Genomic DNA, 24455 nt, shown 5'->3' with positions numbered 1-24455 from the left:
GAGCGTGTTTTTCTGTTAGTGGCACCGAGGCCGGCCTGTCGATAGCACCGGAGTTGTTTCGCTTATCAGTACTTTTCGGCTTCGATCGGATGGATCAACGCCGATAAGCCTGACACGCGTGGAATTCGATATAAAAAGAAGCTAAATAGACGATTCATTGACACAATTGTCTCATGTATCATCGCGTGAAAGAGTTATATATACTTTCACCGGCGCGCGGATGTGACTAATAAATTAATTAAAGACAGTGAATTTTTGACCTTCTCGAAATTTGTAACAAAAGAATTATTTAAGCGCATTGTATATAATTCACAATGGCGATACAGCAATAATTATTGGTGAAACTTCAGTCTAATAATGAATCTGGATTTTCGATAATCAAGCCGCGTGACGTGATCGAACAGCCAAGTATTTAACTTAAGTGACAGTTGAAATCCAACAATCAGTGACAAACGATCGTGCGATTATAAATAATTCGACGTAGAGAAGTTACAAGAATGTAGCTGTGAACGTATCTTGAGGATAGTGCCATCTTCCTAAAGTAAAATTTTACACTTTATTGTACATTGGCGCAAAATCACACGGATAATTGGCGAGGCCCAGGAACGGAATCGTAAAGTTTGAGAGGCGAGTATTTCTGGCAAATTAACACATGCGTTATTAGCAGATTGGACACAAGGCAGAATATTAACGATTTTTGCATCTTGACGTACAGATTTATATAAAGGTGTTTGTAAAGCCTTTTACACTTTAAAGACTTTATTAATAATTTTTATTCTGACAGCGTGTAGACATATCAAGAGATTTAACAATCTTCTAAAATTAATTTATATAAAAACTAGAAGAAATCAGCTTTCTTGTACGCAAATATTTTGTTAATTGCTTTTATCTTCTATCTTCCAATTAGCTAATGTTATAAGTTTAAAAATACACAAGAGATCGACAGCAATATTTCTCACTATAACTTTTATTATGTGGCACAAAAATCATAGTTTTTAGATTCACAAAATCAACAAAATTTAAATCTAAAATTATCGAAGAAATAAATACAACGTAAATATGGTATAACGATTTATTTTTTAACTCATTAGCTCTTGTAGAGAACCTTAGATAAAACTAAGCTAAGTTGTGATTCTTTTTCAAACAACGAACGTTTAAGTTCTCGGGAAAAGGGCTATCCCCTTTGTTTATCTAATGTTGCTATCTAATTGTCAGTAAAAAAAAGGCGGATGATAAGAAAGAAGGGGGATTGCCCGGATTGCTAATCTCGATGAATCAAAGCGGATAGATAATGAGTGAAAACGTAATCATTTAAATAAATAGATTACAATTGAAAAATCGAATTTATAAGTGGATAAATTTTAGTTACTACAAGAAAAATATATTAAAGCACTAAAATAAGTAGAACTGATTGCCGTTGTAGGTATTAAAAAAAACAAGCGGTGAACATGATAAAGGCCCGTGATAAGAGACTATCATTACGCAGATAAGAATGAAGAAAACGTAAAGGCAAATGAGATCAGAAGAAAATTCTATTAGTTTGTTAACTTAGGTAATCGTCGATAAATTAAAAGAGTCTCTTTCTGAGGTTGCTAAGTCAATAATAGGTCTATAATTTCTAGAAAACGAATGAATGTTTCTTACAATTAATTGTTTTTAGAAACGGTAATCTTAACAACAGCGTATTGACAAAATCTTCAAACACAATGGCGTACCTATTGCAATACTTAATAATCATAACTTCAAACACTTATTTAATTGCTTTGTCAATGTCATTTAATTACCGTCGCTGACACATACTAAAATTTCGCGAGGGAACGTCGTCGGATCGGATGTCCGAACTCTTGGAGTTCAGTTTCCTGATGTATATTGAAAATTTTAGACACACGTGTATAATTTTCGTTCACTAATGTGAGAATGCAAGCTGAAAACATTGCTGAATCAGCATAATAACATACAGACAGATATTACTATTCATATTCGAGGAACATTTATTATCTCATGCTTAAGGAGGTTCGATCGTTACTTGTGAGTCAAAAATGCGATTGAAATAAATGTCATTACAGCGATCCCGAATTATATGCAATATTAGTATAATGAATTGTGGATGCTACTTACGTGCTATATTCTTCGTCAATTATTAATGTGTAGAATATTAATAAATATATGTCGGGGTATGAGAGCGTCAACGACTCGGGAATTGCTTATTTGGCCAACATTATAGGTTAGAACCTGTCACTTTGTGTCAATAAGCTTTCTATACTCGAAAGCCATCGTAGAGCCTTATTTTTTTATATGAGCATTTGATAGATGAAACATCAAGGATTGTGTAAAGACTTTAAAAATCGGACTTTACCGTGTGGATTGAAGGCTTTATCGTCACAAAGTCAGGTCCCAGCGTAGAATGAGCGATTCCCGAGTCGTTGACGCTCTCATACCCCAGTATATGTTTGTTAATATTCTATACACTAATAATTGACGAAGAATATAGCACGTAAGTAGCATCCACAATTCATTATACTAATATTGCATATAATTCGGGATCGCTGTAATGACATTTATTTCAATCGCATTTTTGACTCACAAGTAACGATCGAACCTCCTTAAACATTTTACTTTAACCTTGGAAATAAACTTCTGCACGTGTCAGTAAATTAATATGCTTATATAAATATTCCTTTTAATATACTTATCAATATACTTATATAAATATTCCTTTTATAATATGCGAAATATACATACATATAATTAGTAAATGTAAAATTAGCATTTTAATCTTTAAATTACAATAGCATTTAAACTAATAAAATAGCTCAATATTATTTCCAATTTGCACGAGACATTATTCCATCTAATAAATAATATCGTTTACAAAAAGAATATACAAGAAATATATTTTTTCGTTAAGCTTGAATTATCCGTTTTTTGTACAATAAAATTTTATGTAGTAAAACCTAATAATTATCATGCGCTGATCTGTGGCAAATTTATTTTCAATAAATTACAAGTTTGCTTATTTTCGAGAAACAAAAATAAGAAAACGATAAAATAGTTATAAGCAAAACTTTTTACCGTTACTTGTGGCTCGTATACGTAACGAAGTAAGCAGAAATTAAATTAATATTGTTGCCCGGCGGAAAAAATACAAAATTTTTCCTGTTACAATTGCTTGTACGAGCGCTCGACAAGGAGCACGAAGTCGGTTTTATTAATGGAAAAAGAATAGACTCATTAGATAAGATGCTCGCGCGCCACATATACCTGCCTGTTGACACTGCTCGTCGCCGCTCTGTTATCGGCTAGATAAGATTTCTGCGTCTTTGTCGTACTTGAGGCATCAGTCGAACGCGCGAATTCGTGCGGTACACCTCCGTGCGGTCGTACTAAAAAAAAAAAAACGATTTATGTCTTTTCGCTCCGAGATCAAGCGAGCGGAAAGCGCATAAATCTTCCTTAATATCACGTTTCTTCGTCCTTCAAGGGCCTACCGGCGCAGGATTGTCAATCTATCTTGAAAGATTTCCCTACGTCAACCTGAAGGGTGAGTCTCGAAAGGCGGTCTAAGCTAGTCCCTAATTGTGCCGCACGTTTTCGAATTCGCTCTGTCGAGAGGACAAAGCGATGATAAATATTTGATTCTCCTCACGCACATTTTTATCCGCGCGATCGATTATCTAATCAATCCACGGAAACGTCGATTCGTGTCCCTGATACCGTTCTAAATCAATTTCAAGATCGACTTGCATTCCGAGACCGATAAACCAAAGAAGTCTACCGAGAGATAAGTTTCCGTAATTTCATCAATGCTGCAATGAGAACATAAACACTGTTAATAAATAATACTCGATTTGCACAATTATTCCATATCCTGAATTTAACGCTTCTGAATAAAAATATAAATTTGCGGCCATTTAATATTAATATTAAAATTTTAATATTAAATATTGTACTATTTTTCACGTCTTTTCTAAAGACCATTATGCAGTGGAAAAATTTAGTTTTCTTAAAACAGATATTGAATGTTAATTACATTTTTAGCTTTTATTGGCACATTTACATCCCCTATTTGATTTTATCTCTATAATAACCTGTGAAAACTTGAAGAAGGGCAAGCGGTGATCGACGAGTCGAAAGTAATGACTAAATAAAGCCACAAAAGCCTATTCGTCACAAAGCAAACGTCATACGCACGTAGCACGCACGTGTGGCGTCAAGAAAGTTAATTACTGCCATACACATATGCGGGCATGGATGAAGTTAATTAACCTCGGCAACGATTGTCGATACAGTTGATTAAACGCGCCAGTAATAAAGAGGCGCCTATGTAACTGACGTTACCAAACAATATTGCCTTAATTGTCCGCGACTTAAAATGTGTGTATACGCAGACCTCTTTGCAAATATACCGATAAAATGTCGGGCAATGCTCATTCGTTCGCTACCTTAACACACATAGCACGTGTTATCGTCGCGTTTACGTTATAAAATGTTTGCAAAACATAAAAATATCATCACGTGAAGTAACGAAGATTAAAACTGGAAGTTCATAATTAGCACACACACATGAGAAGATCTCTCATGAGAAGATGTAGTTCAATGATTGTACATTGGAGGGGCGCTCTCAAGATTTTCTGTAAATTCCAAGTATTAAAATCCGAATCATTATTTTCCGCAAATACTGCAGTATTAAATTCGTAATGTCAAGTTAATGGTTAATATATGGTTAAATATAAATCATATTTTTAACCATATTCCTATAAGTCGCCACTGCTCCTACTCAATGCCAGTAATTTAACTTAACTAATAGAGTTAAAATAATACTGTTTTGTGTTAAAATAATAAATTTCGGCACACATGGTAGTTAAAAATAACAAAATGTTACTTAAGGTATTCAAATTTCATCCTTTAACAACGTACGTTCGATTTAAAAATACACACGACCAAAATGTTTTAAAATTTAGCAAGACAGGAAATATTATACTTATGTATATTATTTAGCTTTATCAGTTTTTTGTAACAGCGACGACACGTGCACTTAGATATTGCCGGTGTGTTTTCCGTCGGGGAAGTCGACAGCGCTCATTGTGCAACAGATTACAATATTGTTACGTTCCCGTCATTTCCGCGACTCGCGACCTCGCAAATTTTTACATAAACATCAGCTGAGCTAAAAGAGACAAAGCGAAAAAAGTGTCGCGTGATGCGCTGCGCTGGCAAGTCATGTCGAGCGCATCGTTGCACACCGAAGTGCGAAGCACAGTTAGTCCCCTGAAACCTTAATTTCGAGTCGTTAACGAGGCATGGTCATTTCAGAGACAGGAAATGTCGTTTCGCATTAAGAACGTGGAATTGCGTGTAATCGTCGATCGACTGCCGTTTCAGTTCTCGTTTTCCTCGTCCGTGCATTTTTTCCTGCATAAAATATAACGATTCCATACATTATAATTTACGAATTTAAAATACTTATTATATTGATTTTATTATTATTATTACGATTATTACGATGCAAAATACAAATAATAAGTAATAATAATTAAACACATTAAGCAAATACCGTATAAATTACATCATTAAACGGCTTTTACATAACCACCAAAATCTAGCACTAAAAAATTATTTAAGGTCAAAACTAGCAATCGATTAAAATTATCCTGAGTCAAAAGAACGATATTACTTTTAAACTCAACACAAAATTTAAATTCTAAGAAAAAAACAATTATTTAGATCGACATTACTTAACCATTTATGGAAATGTATGGAATACATTTACGTACTTAAACTGTAAAGCTATTTTATGACTGATAATTAATTAGTTAATTGTGCTCAAATTATTAAATTATTGGAATTAATTAAATTAATTAAATTATTTTATTATACTATAAATTTTTCTTGCTGCGTGCAACGCGTGGGTAGCATTATATTGTTTAAAAGTTTCAGTTATATAAAACCTGAGGTGCTATTTTAATACGTTTTATGTTTTTCTATTACATGAAAGTCATCTAATTAGTTTATACATTACGCAATACCGGAAGCGCGAGACTTTCTTATCTTTGATTTCTGGACGCGATGGCAAAACGCGTGATTTGCCCGCTCGGATAATGAATACAACGATAGCATCGCTTCGTTAATTTATAGTTATATAATATTCGTATAGCTCGATGCGCGCGATAGGATCTCACAGGCTTGAATTCAATTACTTCACAGCGATGTAATTGCTTGCGAATCGCTTCTGACACAATTTACCTATCGCAGACAGTTTCGAAACATTTCTTTTTTATTATTAGCATGCTCTTGCGGAAAGAAACGATAAATGATAATGAATTTTCAAGAATCGTTCCGTAGAAAATCATTTATTAATTAATTGATCACACGCAGAGCTTATCGTGGACGCCGCAACGAACGTATATTCGGTGGATGAGCTATATTTAGGGTTTTGGCAATCGTTTGCTCTTGTGTTTAATCAAATAGCGTTATCATGGCCCCGATATAGTACGTACAACCCGATACGAGCCGACCTTGCATCTGCAATGTATAAGGAGGTCATGTATCATTTGAGAACTATACGAAGCTTCAAATTAAGATTGTGTCTGCATCAGATAGAATTATAGTAATATTTTAACAATAATGTAATGAAGAACTATTCCAAAATCTTACGGAAAGATACGTGACATATAACAATTACGTGGATTATTTGACAACTGATGAACTTAATATAAAGAACTGAATCATATTTTCCTTGGAAAATTGTAAAAACTTTTTCTTAAAAATAATTAAAAATAAATTTTCTTTATTACAGATGATTGCAAAAGCTAGAAAGGTAGAAAAGCTGGGTTCCACAAAATAGGAAACAAATAGCAAAACTTCCAAACAATTTTAAATTATCAACTCTATCTTTTATTTGGAGTATTATCAGGATGTTTGATGTCAGAAATTCAAAGATTCCGAAAAGAATAGTATTTTTCCCAATGTTGATAGAAGAAAAGTTATTTTATACCAAAGTCGCGAAATAGTAATAATTAGTATAACCGAGGTTTTTAAAACGTCGTAAATAATGGATACTTACGTCTAAAAGATATCACCTCGAGATTCCTGCGCTGTTTGCATATTAGTGATAAAACGAAGTGACACCTCACGGGCCTCGTGAAACAATACCCGAGGGAAGATTAGAAGTAAAAAAGAAAAATAGATACAGTATCATGTGCACCTTGCAAAAGATTCTAATAAAACCGAATGAATCACTTTGTCACGGCGCGGCGCGACAAAATTAACAACAATGCGGCCTGAATTATCGAGTGATTTCACAAGATGCATGCCGGCCTTGTCGCGAATCTTCTGTGAAAGAGCACTGCTGAGGAGAACAACGGTTGTGAGCCTCTCAGCTTTTAGTGAAAAATTGAAGATGTTCCTGTGCACTTGCAACTTGGCAGGCAATTTATATCTATTCAATAGAACAAGCGATGTAACTTTCATTAGAACGTTCTTTTAGAGGAGCAAAACATGAATCTTCCGGCAGTAGCTTAAACAACACACGCATCAATGGAACCGGCCTGCCAAACTGAATTTTCTAGACGTTTTTTAATTATAAGAAAATTGCGAAAAGAAGGAAACAAAATTATTGTTAAAATTATTATATATTTAGTTTCTAGATAGGCGAATACAAATATCTTCAAGATAAATCTTTAAAATCTTTTATATATATAAAATATATGAAATTAATTGATAAATCACCATAAAGTAATAAAAAATATTAAATATGCAATGCAAATTGCAAATTCATGATTGCAAGTGACGTTTCTTGCAATACTTATAATGCCGTTTGGAAGTCAGCATACCTTTATAGAGCTTCTTTCCAGAAGAATTAGCGTAATCGCGAATTGGAAACCTTAACGAGAAGGAAAAGATGATCGGGCTTGGTAGAGAGTCGAGAATATTCTCATCATCAGCATGTGCTAATGCATTGTGACGTCAAGGTACAATATATCACGTGCACCAAACACCATTAGCATAAGCATGTGACTGGTGTGGAAGCAATCGGCTCTCGCGACGAGACCGAGTCGCATATGAAAAAAGAGCTGCGCGTCGAAAAGTGGAGTAGTTAAGTTATAGAATGAGCGTAACGCGACCCGAACGAGTCAGAAGGCTCAGCGAAGGAATCGAGTGCTAGTCATGAGTGACTTCCGCGTGAAGCGATATTGAAGAATAATCACCTGTTTAAAGCCGCTATGAAGAAAGAAACGTGACACGTGAGTGAGTCATGAGTGACCGAATAATCACCGAATAACTGTAGCATTACGTGTTCCGCTCAATTATGACTGTCAGCTTAATTAAACATTTCTTCGACGCAAGTGGGAAATAATTATTAGTGAAATATGTTAAATGTATATTCAAATGTGAAACAAAGTTATATGAATCATCCTAGATGCCAAAGACGATTAAATTATTTGCCTCTTAATTAATTTGTCAATTTAGCTAATTGCCCCGCGGGAAAGTAATTAAATCGCTCAGACTTTGATTTTTGATAAACTAATGAAGGAATCTTTCTTTAATGTTAAATATTACTGTGTGATATGATTATGGATAAAAATTACATTGTAAATTGATTAACGTGCCATCAATAGAAACGCAATCACATTGATAAAGACAAAAAATATTAAAATATCGCTGAATTTTACTGTACATAGTGTATATTTTGTGAAGACTTGTGTATATAAAAAATAGAATTAAATGTTTTGTACTACAAATTTTCAATGTATAATTTGCATGTCGTTTATTTTATTTCTACAATGTAAATCTCTATATCCTTTTTTTTTTTAAATAAAACAATACAAACTCTAGACGTTTAAAATAAATTGTGACGTGTTTTCTTTTCAGGCGTCAAAAGAATTTGCTTTGGACATGCATTGGACGAAGATAACATGAGGTTCTCGTGCTTTCCGAGAGCCAATATCCTCGGGCAGAGGGGTAGCATCAATCTCACCCCTCTGCCGGGCTACGAGGACTCTTCCAGCTTCACTATAGGCGTCGTACGTCTTATTAACGTAATTCATAAATAAATCGTTTATCATTAAAAGAGACATGATTCCACGATTCGACTTTTTAATTAATTGAAAAATTCCGCTTAAAAGTAAAAAGCTTTTTTTTTTATTAAAATATTATTCCAATTTCCATTAGATACGCCCGTTACCTGGTAACTTGCCTTCGTTAACTGTAAATGGCACCGGTCCAACATCGTCCGCATCATCAACTTCACTCACGAAAGTCATAGTGTCATCACCGCCATCTGAAGCTAATCATGTCAATCACCTCCCATCACATCAAGAACAGTCCGCATTAACAAGCGCGGCTGCTGTGACCAATGGCGACCAACATGTGAATAATCCAAGGGGTGGCGTCATCGGAAGGACACCGACGCCACCCTCGGCACCGACCCCCGTATACGAGAAAGATGCCAGGTGACCAGAAAATGATAATAAATAGTAATATAATTTATAGTAATTAGCATTGAAACTAATATGACAAAGCCGGTTGCTCCAACCTGTTAGTAAACCAACAGTAGTTAAATCATATATGTGTCTTTGTTTTTCCTTCAAATTAAAGAAGGATAGACGTATAATTTAACTATTAGTTTACCAATAGGTTGGAACAACCGGCCCACAATACAATAATTAACGAAAAATAATATTAAATTAAAGAAATTATTTCTCTTAATATTATTAAATTAAAGATTATAATTTTTTAATTGTATTATATGTGATTGTTTTCTAATCGGCATAGGTTTCACTTTATTTCAAATCTTTCGGAAGAGTAGAACGTAATACTATCGTTCTTTTACTTGCAGGAGTGCGAGGCAAATTAAAAGGGCCATTTTGGAGAACGAATTTCTGGGTAATCTTGAAGAAAATCAAGTGGAAGCACTCGTCTCCGCCATGTATCCCAAACAAATCCCCGCTAATACACTGGTCATCCGAGAGGGCGATATAGGTACGCCTACATATAAACTTTTACGTACACTGAAAAAAAAATTTATTTGATTTAAGTAAATATATTAACTTGAAATTTATTTACTTAAATTAAATAATTATTTATTAAAATCTAGCAAATTTTTTTACTTTCAAAAAAATATTTATTTGCGTAAAAGTAATTTATGTCCTTAATAAATATTTACTCACATGAAGAAAACGTTATTTTAAATCAAATAATATTTTCTTAAAACTGTGAAATAATTTTCTTACATGTAATAAATGCATTTACTTAAAAGTAGTAGCCAATTTTAAATAAATTTTTGTTGAATTTAAGTTTTTAAATTACTTGAATAAAAAAATATTTATTTAATTCAAGAAAACCAATTTAGTATTACAGTATTACTAAATTTACCAATTTAGTAATACTGGGATACTAAAAGCAAACAAATATTCACTTTCAATAACGAAATATATATTTTGTTTTAATAAATATTTCTTTGACTCAAGCAATTCATCTACGAAAATATCTGTACATAATTAAATATATATTTACTTGATGAAAATAAATATTATTTTGAATAAATAAAATGAAAACTTTGGTTTTTGAAAAATTCTACTACAAAATCATTTATTTGATCTGAGAGAATGTTAACTTGAAGCAAAGCGTTGGTGTTTGAAAACTAAAAATATCTTTCTTTGTAATTGGTAAATAATTATGTATTTGAATCAAAGATACCATTACTTTGGAATTAGAAAATATTCACTTTTATCCAGTAAATAAATTACTTAGTATCGATAAATATGTTTGAACAATATTTACTTAAATGACAGAAATCATTAGCTTGGTATCAGAACATATTTACTTCAAACCAGAAAATACATTACTTAATATCGATAAATATGTTTAACAAATATTTACTTAAATGACAGAAATCATTAGCTTGGTGTCAGAACATATTTACTTCAAACCAGAAAATACATTACTTAATATCGATAAATATGTTTAACAAATATTTACTTTTTCTAAGAAAATATTTGCTCAAATCAAAGATTTGGTTTTTTGAAACCGACAATATATTTCTTTGTGATCAGTAAACAAATATTTAATGACCACAGAAACCATTCGTTCGAAATTAAAAAGTATTTACTTAATCTAAGATAATTTTTGCTTAAATCAAAGTGTTAGCATTTTAAAATTATCAATATACTGTCGCCGGAAGCAAGAATGTCCGTAACTACAATTTAATTTTTATGATAATATTTATGTAAAGTTCAGAAGTTTATTATTTACCGAAATCAAGTTTGTTTTCAATTTAAGCCTTAAACGTATATGATCAAAATATATAGATTTTATGGAAAATTTATTAAAAATTTATAGAAAATATAAATATGATTTGATGGAAAATCTTCTGAACTTTACATAAATATTACGACAAAAGTAACAATTTGCAGTAACGGCACTCTTGTTTCTGGCGGCAGTAAAAATTTACTTGAAACAAAGAAACTTCTGATAAAGAGTAGAAATATATATATTGTTATAATGATAGATACCACAAGCGTACGATTAGCTCAGCGTTAGCGTGTTAGGTTACGACCCCGAACATCTTAGGTTCAAATCCCGTCGATGCGTTCTCAAAAATTTTAAATAAATGCGTTATTTTAATTAATTGTAATTAAAATAGAATATATATACGAAACAATAAATACAGATTACACTATAAAAATATTAAAAAAAAAAATAAAAACTATTTAAAAATATTTATTTTTTTTAGGTTAATATTTATTTGATTTAAGAAATGCAGATCTTGAGGCAAGATCTGATTGTCTTGAATCAACGAAATATTAACTGTAAGTAAGTAACAATTCACTGAATTGTAATTCATACATCGAAATGGTTTTGTATTCTCAAGTAAATATTTATTTTCTTTAGGTTAATATTTATTTGATTTAAGAAATGCAGATCTTGAGGCAAGATCTGATTGTTTTGAATCAACGAAATATTAACTGTAAGTAAGTAACAATTCACTGAATTGTAATTCATACATCGAAATGGTTTTGTATTCTCAAGTAAATATTTATTTTCTTTAAGTTAATATTTATTTGATTTAAGAAATGCAGATCTTGAGGCAAGATCTGATTGTTTTGAATCAACGAAATATTAACTGTAAGTAAGTAACAATTCACTGAATTGTAATTCATACATCGAAATGGTTTTGTATTCTCAAGTAAATATTTATTTTCTTTAGGTTAATATTTATTTGATTTAAAAAATGCAGATCTTGAGGCAAGATCTGATTGTCTTGAATCAACGAAATATTTACTATAAGTAAGTAACAATTCACTGAATTGTAATTCATACATCGAAATGGTTTTGTATTCTCAAGTAAATATTTATTTTCTTTAGGTTAATATTTATTTGATTTAAGAAATGCAGATCTTGAGGCAAGATCTGATTGTTTTGAATCAACGAAATATTAACTGTAAGTAAGTAACAATTCACTGAATTTTAATTCATAAATCGAAATGGTTTTGTATTCTCAAGTAAATATTCATTTTCTTTAGGTTAATATTTATTTGATTTAAACAATGCAGATCTTGAGGCAAGATCTGATTGTCTTGAATCAACGAAATATTTATTGCATTTCAATTCATAATTTTTCATTTTCTAGGAAATATTTATTTGTTTCAAAGACAAATTGTATTCTTGATTCAAGTAAATATGTGATTTAGACCTATAATAAGCAAATCATTTACTTGAATCAAGTCAAATTTCATTGATTATAATAAATTTTTTTTTCAGTGTATTATTACACATATAAACTATGAAAAATATATTATTAACATATACAATAGCCCACAGAATAATTATGATAAACATTAATGTACGTGATCACATATATAAATTTTTATACGAATATTATTTGTCCGTAGGTTCGCACTTGTACGTGTCGGCGGAAGGAGATTTCGACATTTACGAAGGGAACAAATTCCAAAGAAGTTTCGGACCAGGAGTCGCATTTGGAGAGATCGCTCTGTTGTACAATACGAAAAGACTTCGATCTATTAGCGGTAAATATGAAAAAAATAATAAAAGTCTAAAAATTAAAGAATATTTTTAAATTTTTGTAAAACAAGATATATGAACACAAATCAGTAATTTACAATATTACTAAATAGATTATGATACATATTATGAAAATGTAGAAGATTAGAAATCTTCTTAAGAACTAAGAATTAATTTTGAGCTAATATTTGTCCAATTTCGTGTCGTTTCAGTAAAGAAAGCTGGAAAAGTATGGGTGCTCGACAGATCAGTATTTCTAACCATAATGATGAGAACGGCTCAGGAACAACTGGAGGGCAACATCCGCTTCCTCCAACGCGTTTCCGTTCTCCAAAAACTTCCAGAACCTAAGGACCACGTGCTCGCGAAGATATCCGACCTCATAAGAGTAGTAAGTAAGAAAGATATTTCAAAGGATACCATTCTACTCGTCGCTTAGTTTATAATATAGCTTAAAAGAACGTTTATAATAATGCTTGCAGGAATTCTTCCCGGCTGGAGCGAAAATACTGCGGCAGGGCGAGAAGGGTGAGAAATTTTATATAATCAGCGGCGGCAACGTGCGGATCACCAAAGACACCGAGTACGGAGGCGAGGAGGAACTAGTGGTCCTCGGAAAGGGAGATTATTTCGGCGAATTGGCTCTCTATGATGACGGTGGAGAACGACGTGCCAACGCGATCGCGCTTGCACCTGGTGTCGAATGCTTGACACTGGACAGAACGTGAGTTCGAGTACACAGGTGTTATCTCGTAATTAATAAATCTCTGAGATCAACATATTTATCATCGAAACATAAACGAGCTCGAGAACATAAGTCGCGAAAGCGATTTTAATTTCTATGGAATATCGATCCGTAAATAATTTAATCCAGGATATCTGTTGTTTATTTAAAACGATAACACTTTACTTTATTTTATTGTTTTACTTTATTTCAAGGTAAATTTACCTTGAAATAACACTTACCCTTCAACATAGATTATTATTATATTTACTATTGCTACAGAAATTATTATTTTATTTTACTTGAGGCTGTCTTTTCACGTGTTAAATAATTAATAATAAATATAAAACGCAATATTACATAATTCGAAATTGCCAGGTCCTTCCTGAACTATCTGGGCAGTCTGGATGAGATTCGCAACAAGGACTGGTTGGCGGAATACGAGAAGCAAAAGCGTTCGTTGACTCCGAAGAAGTGGACTAACGAGTACGCGAATTTAACCTTGATGGACCTTGAGACGAGGGGAACGTTAGGAGTGGGTGGATTCGGTCGTGTTGAACTGGTCACACTCAGGTCCGATCCAAATAAGAGCTTCGCTCTGAAGAAACTCAAGAAGAAGGTCATGGTCGAGCAGCAACAGCAAGAACACGTGCTGAACGAGAAACACATTATGCAAGCGTGCGATTCTCCTTTCATATGCAAGTAAGCTGTTATTGAGATTTTTAGTATTGTAATGCATATCAAAATTAATTTACAATAACATATTATAATATTAAGCTATTATTGCTGGATGTAAGACAATGTTTCGAATCAATATAAAATAAATATAATATTTTAATTCATTTGTGAAATGTTGTGCCTGTTGCTAAGCTGTAAAAGTAATTAGCATCGTAAAATTTGTAATAAAAATATGTTAAATTACTTCTCAGAAGAAATAATTGCCAAATAAATTCTAATCTAGTAATGAGAGGATTTTTAGTATGCATATAGTCTTAATATTAATTAGATTGAACTTAATAAAATTTCGCATTTTTTTCAGACTTTATCAAACATACAAGGATAATAAATACGTCTATTTTCTCATGGAAGTATGTCTCGGCGGAGACGTTTGGACGACCCTTCAAAGGAGGCGTTATTTCGACGACGCCACCGCGCAATTTATGGTCGGCTGCGTGGTGGAAGCCCTCGATCATCTTCATTCATTAAACATCGTTTATCGGGATCTCAAACCGGAAAATCTTATGCTCGACACGCGTGGCTACTTGAAGCTGGTGAGACACTCGATTATTAAATACTTAACGTCCAATTATGAAAATTATTAAAATTTCTTCGAAGTATATATACTTAATCATTTAGTCACTCTTGTCACAGAATGAGAGAGAAATCCTACAAGAGAAAAATTATTTTCCTTCTATAGGTGGACTTTGGTTTTAGTAAGAAAATTGGCCCAGCTAAAACGTGGACTTTTGCCGGCACGCCCGAGTACGTCGCACCAGAAATTATCTTGAACAAAGGGCACGACAGGTGAGAAATTTAAGCTTGTTCCGACATTTATTATCTAATTGTTATATTACTTGGTTTTTTATATATTTCTTCCACGTTTGTTTCTCCATATTTGGCTAGAGCGGTGGATTATTGGGCTCTCGGTATCCTAACGCACGAGCTTCTCGTCGGTAAGCCGCCTTTCCGAGGAGCCGATCATATGACGACTTACAACAAAATCCTGAAGGGTATCGAGATGGTTGGTATACCGAGCATCGTCAACAAAAACGCTAATAATATCATCAAAAAGCTACTTCGTTTGAACGCCTCGGAACGACTGGGTTATCAACGAAACGGGATACAGGACATTCGCGATCACAAGTAAGTCGTTGGAAAATTTTTGTAAAATTTTAAAAACTGCTTCGCAATAGGACCTATATGAAATATAATAATTTATCTTTGTTCTTTTAATAGATGGTTTTCCGGATTTAGCTGGCAAGCGCTTCAGAGATTGGCTCTACCGGCTCCGATTGTACCAACGGTATATATCTATCGTAAAATTTAAACTTAATCCACCAAACTTTTACAAAACTTACACTTTTCTTATATTTATACAATGCGCCATTTCAATTATTTATCTTTTACACAAAAATTTTGCATTTGTATTAAAATCCATTTTATTTTCGCATTTTCAGGTACGACATCAACTCGACACACGGAACTTCGAAAGATATCCACCTGACCGCGATATTCCACCAGACGAATTTTCCGGCTGGGACATCGAATTTTGAGAATAAGTTCTCAATATAACGAAACTACACGATAGATATAATAATTGTATGATCTTTATTGCGTTATTAATATAAGAAATGCATTTGTTAACCCGTTTATATTGTTATAGAAATATTAGCTCTTTTATTAATTGTTACCAAAAAAATAATGACAGAGATACTAAAATAATCGTATCGACACAATTTCGAAATGTAAAAATGAATAAGCTGCATTGTCGATTAAGGTATTTGTTAATAATTAACAGTAAGAAAAACCTTTCTAGAAAAATTTATATTTTACATTTCAATTAGTCGTTTTATAAGATTACAGAATATTATCTTTCTAAGATCATTCGTTCGTACAACTCGTCGATTATTCACATAGTCAATTAAATTTTGTAACTGTTTTAATGAACGAGTAATTCGTAAAAAATAATTAACTAATATAAGAAATTATATTATTTCTTTAAAAACAACTACTCATATTCCGGTGTATCTTAATTGCAGATAAATATACGTATTCTTTTAACGATATTTTATTTTATGGAAAAAAATCCAATATTTATACATTTATAGTATAACATAATTCTGTATTACGTTCTTTTCGACTGTAACAAGAACTTCAGGATTTTATTAAAAGTTTTCTCCGTGCAATTTTAAAATTCAAGAAAATTTTGATGTTTTACTTTTCTTTTCTTTAAAGAAAAAATTTAATGCTTATCTAATTTCATTCAAGTCAAATATACGTGTACTATCATTAGAATTGCATTTTTGCAGGTATACTTTATAGGACGCCAAAATAATTAAAGTAATACTATAATAGTTAAAAGGTATAGAAAACTTTATCTTCGTTGTTTTTTCAAACACATATTTTAATATAAAGAAATTTGACAATTATCCCGGCAAAGTTGTGTTAAACGAATTCTTTGATTGGAGAATGCAAACTTTTATTTATAATAAACTAACAATAACAATAACCATACGTTAGACAGATTTAAAGAATCTTCCCTTTATACGCAAGATATAAAACTATTAAGCGTACTCTTTTAATATTCGTTAATATAAATATACAATAACATTAAAATATAAAAAAAAGATTAGACATACTGATTAATTACAAACATTAATTAACGTTCAATTATAAGTATCTATATTATTTCACACGCATTTTTCATCATACAACAATTCTAATGGCTCATGGAAATGTTTCGTTTAAAGTATTCAAACTTTTCGAGCTTCAGTCACCTGTTTCTACTGCCTGAACAATCGCGCAGCTGCGTTCGAGCCTTTGGGAGCTTTCCATTTAGGAGACACAGGGCCGATATCACAGTCTCCGATTAACGTGATCTTCCGATTAAACTCACTCTGCATCTCTTTCTAACTGTCCCCCTAGAAAGAGACGAAGAGTGAGTTTAATCGGAGGATCACGTTAATCGGAGACTGTGATATCGGCCCACAGAGCGGCACTGTGTGACACGGTCGAACACTGTGTCTAGGTGCTTGATGGAATGCGTTGTAGTTCTTATTCCAGTGGCCTAGTATACACCGATCTCTTTGATACGCGTATCGAATAGTATATTTGAGCTGATCAGTCAATAATCAAACTAATTTACTAGTTATTTACTATTTAACACGCGTATCAAGTGATCGGTGTAAACTAGGCCAGTAAGTAACGAAAAACACGATTCTACTTATTGCTGGTATTATGGTTCAATACCACATGTATAAAATGAAACAGCCCTACAGCACCATTCGAAATTTGGCAGCCATGAACCAGGTTCTGTGTTCGACTATGCTCTACAGCTGTGTTCGACCGTGCTGTGGCGTTTCGTTGTTGGAAAGCACCGCGTCTGACACTGTGTCGATGTGTGTCGTCTTTATTCGCGGCAAGTTGGAATTCTTACGACACGAAACGAGGGTCTCGTCCGTTTATCACGCTATTGAAAAAGGACAGCGCGTCTGGCTGATTTCATTCAAGTTTCTCCTGCGTTAGTTAAATATTATATGCTGTATTTTGTGATCATTCTTGATCGTGCCATTTAACTAGCAATATATTTTACGTCAATTTTCGCATCTCTCTCATTCTAATTATTTATATAAATTCACAGAACATGGCATAATAAATGATAGAACTTTAGAATCCCCACGGACACACATTATCCCCTTTAGAGCCTAAATCGATTTTCGAAAAACCGGTAATTACGCTATCAACCTAATCAAATGCACGCGTAAGTATTCGGATCGCGGGCCAGCGGGACGTGCGTTGCACCGCAAATTGGATGCACATATTTTACGACAAGCGCGAGTTATTTAATACCGCTGGAATACACCGGTAGTTAGGCACGAAATTGCGACAGACCGTATCCCCTCCTCTTCGTCAACATCTACGTGCAAAAAGCACGGCGGAAAAAGTGCTCGTTACATTCCGGCCGTGACGTGACACGCGAAGCCATATTTAACCTGGTGCCCAACGCGACGTATCTGTTTGACTTGAAAAAGGTAATAATATTTACCGCAAAGTTGTCCGGCTGGCGCCCGATGCCTCCCTTAGGCCTCCTCCTCCTCTCAGGCTGCTCGGGCTGTCAACTTTGTAGGATTCCCTCGATGCGACACTGTCCAGGTCACTATTTTTTATTCTGTCATTTAAACAAATAATTCGATTAAACAAAAATAGGCCATAGTTATATATATAATATAATATATAAATTAATTATACTCACTGCCTCTTCTGAAGCTGTCAACGGTGGGAAATAGCGTTGATGTCATCGCGTTCGGGGGAGGATAATTGGCCCGACATTTTACCAGTTTACAAAATCGCTGCAATGATTCTGTAACAAGCAAATATAAAATCCAAATTAAAGCAAGACAGAAAAAAGACAGTCAATATTTAAAAAAATAATTACTGAACACAAAACATTGGATTCTATATGTTTTAATTCATTAAGCAAAATCAATGAAATATTCATGTAATTTTTTGAGAATACTCTATTGAATACAAGCTTCTATAGAATTACAAAGGATTTTAAAACTCATTTTTTCTAAAATTTTTATATTCTGAATGACTATCCAGTTGAAAAGTGGATAAACTTTCTACATAAGATGTAATATGTATAAATCAATTATATTTACCACATGTTGCTCCGCCGGCGCCTGATGCCTCTCCCAGGCCTTTTCCTCCTCTCAGGCTGTCCTCTCAGGTTGTCAGCTTGGAGTCTCTCGATGCAACGATGCAACTTTCCGCATCGTTATTTTCTAAAGCATATAAATAAACGATTAAATAATTCTTACACGCATCAAACTTCTTATTCATCATTCAATTAAATATTTATTTAAATAATTATACATTTACTGAAAAAGATCTTTACAAGACTGAACGTTTATAAAAATTCAAATTACGTTTTTTAAATTATTATTTCTAAATCGTAAAATATGGTTAAAAAAATCAAACAACGCAAGAATAAAAGAATTAAAAAGAATTACTATTATACAAAATAAAAAATAATATTTACTGTAAAGTTGGTATGCTGGCGCCCGATGCCTCTCCCAGGCCTCCTCCTCCTCTCAGGATGTTCTGCTGACACCTCTCCTAGGTCATCTTTTTTTTAGGCTGTCCTTTCTGCTTGGACTCCTTTCCTGCTTGGATCCCATCGATGCGATGATGCGACTTTCGCAACAGTATTCCGAAAAATCGAATTCACGAAAATGCGACGATTTTGATTGACATATCCGAAAATGCGACGTTTCTTCTTCTCTCCTTCGATCCTTTTTCGATAAACTTCTCTTTTGTTCCTACTCAATTCTCTTTCTTCAGTCTTCGTTCTTCTATCGCTGCATTGTCTCCTTTTCGCGATGTTTCGTCGAGATATTTTTCTTCATTCATTTGTAACTATGTTTTTCTATAATCCTCTTTCTCAGTCATTATTTTTCCAATTTTTCCTCGACAAACTTTTCGTGTGCCAGAGTAGAGTCAAGCTCAACAAAGTCTTCTTTCCCCGCTAATATTTCCAAGCCCGTTCCCTTGGCAGTGGTTTCGCTAGATAGTAGATAGGGACAGTGGAAATCTCGATCTTCTTTTTACCTTGATTTTTCGTTTATTTTTAGCCGTTTCTTTTTTCCTTCCTTGATGCTCCCTTGACACAAGCTTCTCTTTCTTCTTGTTCTATTCCTTTCTTCGGTCTTCGGTCTTCTATCGTTGCGTTGTCTCCTCTATCGCGATCCTTTTTACGTGACCGTTCCTTCTTTTCTTCCTTGAACCTTCTTCGATAAACTTCTTTTTCCTTCACGCTCCATTTTTTCTTCGGTCTTCGTTCTTCCATCATTAAACTGTCTCCACTATTACGATCCTTCTTCGAGATATTCCACTTCATTCTTTTTTAACAATATCCTCATATAATCCTCTTTCTCCGTCGTTATTTTTTCAATTCTTATTCGGTAAACTTTTCGTAAATCCTCCGCTGCAATTTCTATCTTCAATATCTATAATTCTATCTTCTTTTCACCTTGATTTTTCGTTTATTCTTTTCACATGGCCGTTTCTTCTTCCCTTCCTTGATGCTCCCTTGAAAAGCTTCTCTTTTTTTTTTTGTTCTATTCCTTTCTTCGGTCTTCGGTCTTCTATCGTTGCGTTGTATCCTCTATCGCGATCCTTTTTGCATGCATAGTCATTTCTTCTTCCTTTTCTTGATCCTCCTTCGACAAACTTCTCTTCCTTCTTGTTCTATTTCTTTCTTCATTCTTCGTTCTTGTATCGTTATCTGCGTTGCGTTGTCTTCTTTGTCTCAATGTACCGCCAAAAGATTCTTGTTCATTTCATTTAATAATGACGATCTACAATTCTCTTTCTTCCCCCTTATTCTTTCTGCTGATTTTACCCTTAACAATTCTTCAAAATTTTTCTTCTCTAATGTCCATCGTCGATATTGCTTGATTTTTGTTGATGCTTCTTGTATCTCGTTTGTACGTTCCGTCCGTTTCTATCGTTGTTTTTCTTTCTTACTTCGATTCCTCGTCAACAAAATCTTCATAATTTTTCTTACGTAATTTCCATCGTCGATACTGTTATTTTTTGACGCTGCTTATACTTTATTTGTTCATTTTGTTCTTTATCTCTTGAATTTCTTTGAATGATAATCTAAAGGCTGAAAATAAAAGCTGAAAATAAAAGCTGAAAATAAAGGCTGATAATAAATGCTGAAAATAATGAGGCGCCTCCCTTTTTTCCGGGGGCATCTCTTTCATTAATTTAATTACTTATATTACTTATATTACATTACATGTTACCAACTTGTTAATATTATAATTGTATTACTGTTTTATAAAACTTTATACCGAGAGAAAAGGACCCACTTTTACCGGACATCGTTGCAATTTAATGTACCTTAGTTAAACTTGCCCTAGATTTTTCTTAAAAAATTAAGTTACACTTTCAATTTTATAGCCAAACTTTTATCCAATAAAAATGGAACCTGTAAAGGCCCTCCACCACCTCCGCCGATTCCAATCAGCAGTCCTCATTTCCCTAGATATAAGCTTTATATTTTTTGTTTTTACTTTTTTTAAACAATTTCTATTTTTTACACAAGTCTATGCCAAAATCTAATAATCTGTAAAAAAACAATAAAACAATACAAAATTACAAAGGTAATATAAGATAAAATTGTATACATATAAGATATCTTATTAATTCCGGATTACACAAAAACGTTGGAAATGTGTATCTATATTAACACATCGTCCGTAATTTATAGCAATATAACTATAGAGTATTGATAAATGACATCTATAGTTATGCAATATTTATTATCAATTATAAATTTAAAATTATGTAGCTTACAAAATTTTACGTAGCGCAAGCAACCGCACTCAGAAAATTATTAAACAAATTTACAATTACCCTTCTTTAATCATAGAAAAAAATATTCCCAATACTGACATGTTTGACAATATTTTGGAAAAAAGAATTTCGTAGTAAATATTATTGCGCGAAAATTCAAGCAAAACTTCAGGTTAAGCCAATGATCAAATAAGATAAATCACGATCGAACATTTGGCAATAAATCGATCCACAATACTTGCGATACTTAATTGTGATATTCGTAATTTTTATAATATATCACTGATACACAATGCAAGTCCTCCATACTTATTTTTATTTTACGCGATAATGAATATAACTTCAGAAGCATAAAGCGTTTACGTACGTGTCTCTTATGTTCATTTCTACCAATGTAGATTAACTTTAATCGCGGTTTAACTTACTTTTCATCTTTTTCTAGTTCTTAAAATTAGAGAAAGATAGAAGGTAAGTTAAACCAAAATTAAAGTTAATCTGCATTGATAATACACATATTTATTTAGAATTAGATATTTTTACTTAATTTAAATTAAAAAATTTAATTCTAAATAAATATGTGTATTATATTAGGTAAATAAGCTATTGGCAGCAATCTAAATAAATATTTTTTTGGATCTAAATATTTGTTTTCTCAGTGAAGAAATTGCGACAATGACCGTTTTTGCCACGTTTAAGGAAGGATAACAAATTCAACAATTTGGCCAGATCAAGGCCCCTTCGCCGAGTGGCACGCTAGTTAGCAACCAACGCAGAAAAGAAAGATCTTTATAGTGACGAGCGACTTGAGTCTTGCTTCTTATCACTCTCCTTAAGATCGACCTGCGAAGGATAGTTAAGCGATCCGTCAAATATCGGCGCTCCCGCTGCAGGAGGAAATTAAATTTTGTATCTTCCGAGCTGCTTCCGATAGTAGTGATTTCAGCAGCGAGTCAATAACATTTACCGTTTTTTAATAATATAATTATACAATTCCCGAATATTTATTTTAATCGCTATTTATCATATTGTAATATGCGAAATCAAAATTCGTGCGAGAAAATATAATATTCTCCCATTATTACAAGATACATATAAATTTCTATTAAAAAAATACATGGATAGAACAGTTTTTTTATGGAAAAGTAATTACAAACGAGTACATTTAAGAATAATGAAATACATGCGCCTTCATCTTCTTTAATATATATGCGGATACAAATAATTCCGGGGTACCAACTCAATTCGAGACGAGTCGAACCCGATAATAGATTCTGAAAAATTTTATATAGAAATATTTTAAAATATATGTCTTATCATTTACCAGTTTTTTTATTATGTTTAAATTCAAGTTATCGATACTTCATAATCTAATATCAGGGTACCCATTCGACTTGTATCGAATTTTTTAAGTATCCGCACATTTTTTATTACATTCATAGATGTATAACAAAGAAAAACTTTAAATCTTTTCTAAAAATTAAAATTAAAATTTATAGAATAAAATGTCACCGTTTGCGCATGTATTTTATTATAAAAACATCTAAACTATTTAAATACTTAAAAATTAATCTTTACGATTTAAATCAGCTAACACCCATGTATCTGGAAGTGGTCCCTAAAAAGAGACCAAAAATTAAAGAAAATAAACATACACGTTTGTAACTAACATTCTTAAGCACGATTCGAATATATCGACAAGAGGGTGCACAAATTCTTAATTTAAATTTATTTTCTTAATAGTATAAATTTATTGTTATATCCATGCACATTTTACTATTAACAAATTTCATTATTGTAAAAATAATATTAATGTTATTTATTAATGGGAGAACATTTAATGAGAAGAATAAAATCTTCTCTAAGAATGTAATAATTAATTCAGCGATTGTGAAACATGTGATGGTTAGTCGTCATGGACTCATTGCCAAAACTACTGCTTTCGGAAACCACGAAGAAAATCTGGGATTAATTTCGCTCCTGCAACGATAGTCCCCAATTTTCAATGAGACGCCGAACTAGGCGTTACAGATAGTTCTTTCGGAAATCGACGAGAAGTTACTCATCACGACAAAGATCATTCCGACTCTACGCCGGTACGAACCACAGATTCGTTCGCGTTCATCTGACGTGAGGGACAGCGATAAAAGCCCATCGCCGAGACAGCAATCCCAACTACAAACGTGGAAAAAACGCGATGTTCGCAAATATTTACCGCGAAAAGAAATGTAAGAAATTAATTTAAAACTAAATTAATTTCCTAAATTTAGGACTAATCAATTTTGCGACTTTTGAAGTCCTGACGATAATGCTCCTGAATTTCGAAACTATTTTCTAGAACAACATTATTCGTGATACATTCGATCGTGACTCAGTAAAATGCAGATGTCAAATTTCACGAGTAGAAAGTTAACATTCGATCACTAGCTTAGCATAAAATCTTTGTATTTTTATTTGAAAAATTCTTATTATTTAACATTATAAAAATTGGCGATAACTTTGAACGCTATTAAAGAAGGATAAAATAAGAAATTTAAAAAGAAAATATTTAATTATGTTTTAATTTAGAAAATTTCGTATTATATACGCGTTTCGATTTTGTGTAATCCAGATCACACAAATT

The 24455-nt window shown here is 32.7% G+C and overlaps 1 protein-coding gene and 1 long non-coding RNA gene across 5 annotated transcripts; one reads left to right on the top strand and one right to left on the bottom strand.

Annotated features, from left to right (window-relative positions):
* The first annotated feature begins 75 nt into the window (after nt 1-75).
* LOC139773589 (cGMP-dependent protein kinase, isozyme 1) lies at nt 76-16536 on the top strand. 4 transcript variants are annotated; one of them, XM_071708131.1, is made up of 13 exons: nt 76-627; nt 8872-9038; nt 9172-9452; nt 9839-9981; nt 12894-13031; nt 13239-13417; nt 13509-13750; nt 14129-14452; nt 14790-15021; nt 15168-15274; nt 15374-15613; nt 15707-15773; nt 15928-16536. In XM_071708131.1, the coding sequence occupies exons 2-13, from the start codon at nt 8916-8918 to the stop codon at nt 16021-16023; spliced, it is 2172 nt and encodes a 723-aa protein (XP_071564232.1). In that variant the 5' UTR covers nt 76-627; nt 8872-8915; the 3' UTR covers nt 16024-16536. The 4 variants fall into 4 exon arrangements, with proteins under 4 accessions (XP_071564232.1, XP_071564236.1, XP_071564231.1 ...); XM_071708135.1 differs by lacking the exon at nt 76-627 and adding an exon at nt 3330-3541 and having other exon boundaries at nt 8872-9023; XM_071708130.1 differs by lacking the exon at nt 76-627 and adding an exon at nt 3330-3541.
* Nucleotides 756-24328, bottom strand: LOC139773593 (uncharacterized). Its single transcript, XR_011718374.1, has 5 exons — nt 19512-24328; nt 19132-19254; nt 18723-18830; nt 18516-18638; nt 756-3383 (listed from the first exon to the last, which is right to left on the bottom strand). It is a non-coding gene; the product is annotated as an uncharacterized lncRNA (long non-coding RNA).
* Between the last annotated feature and the right edge of the window lie 127 nt (nt 24329-24455).

Source organism: Temnothorax nylanderi, unplaced genomic scaffold (genome assembly GCF_030848795.1).
Source record: "Temnothorax nylanderi isolate EJ_2023f unplaced genomic scaffold, tnyl_v1.0 TNYL_tig0064_pilon, whole genome shotgun sequence".
Classification (NCBI taxonomy): Eukaryota; Metazoa; Arthropoda; class Insecta; order Hymenoptera; family Formicidae; genus Temnothorax; species Temnothorax nylanderi.
This window is presented reverse-complemented; position numbering and strand designations above follow the sequence as displayed.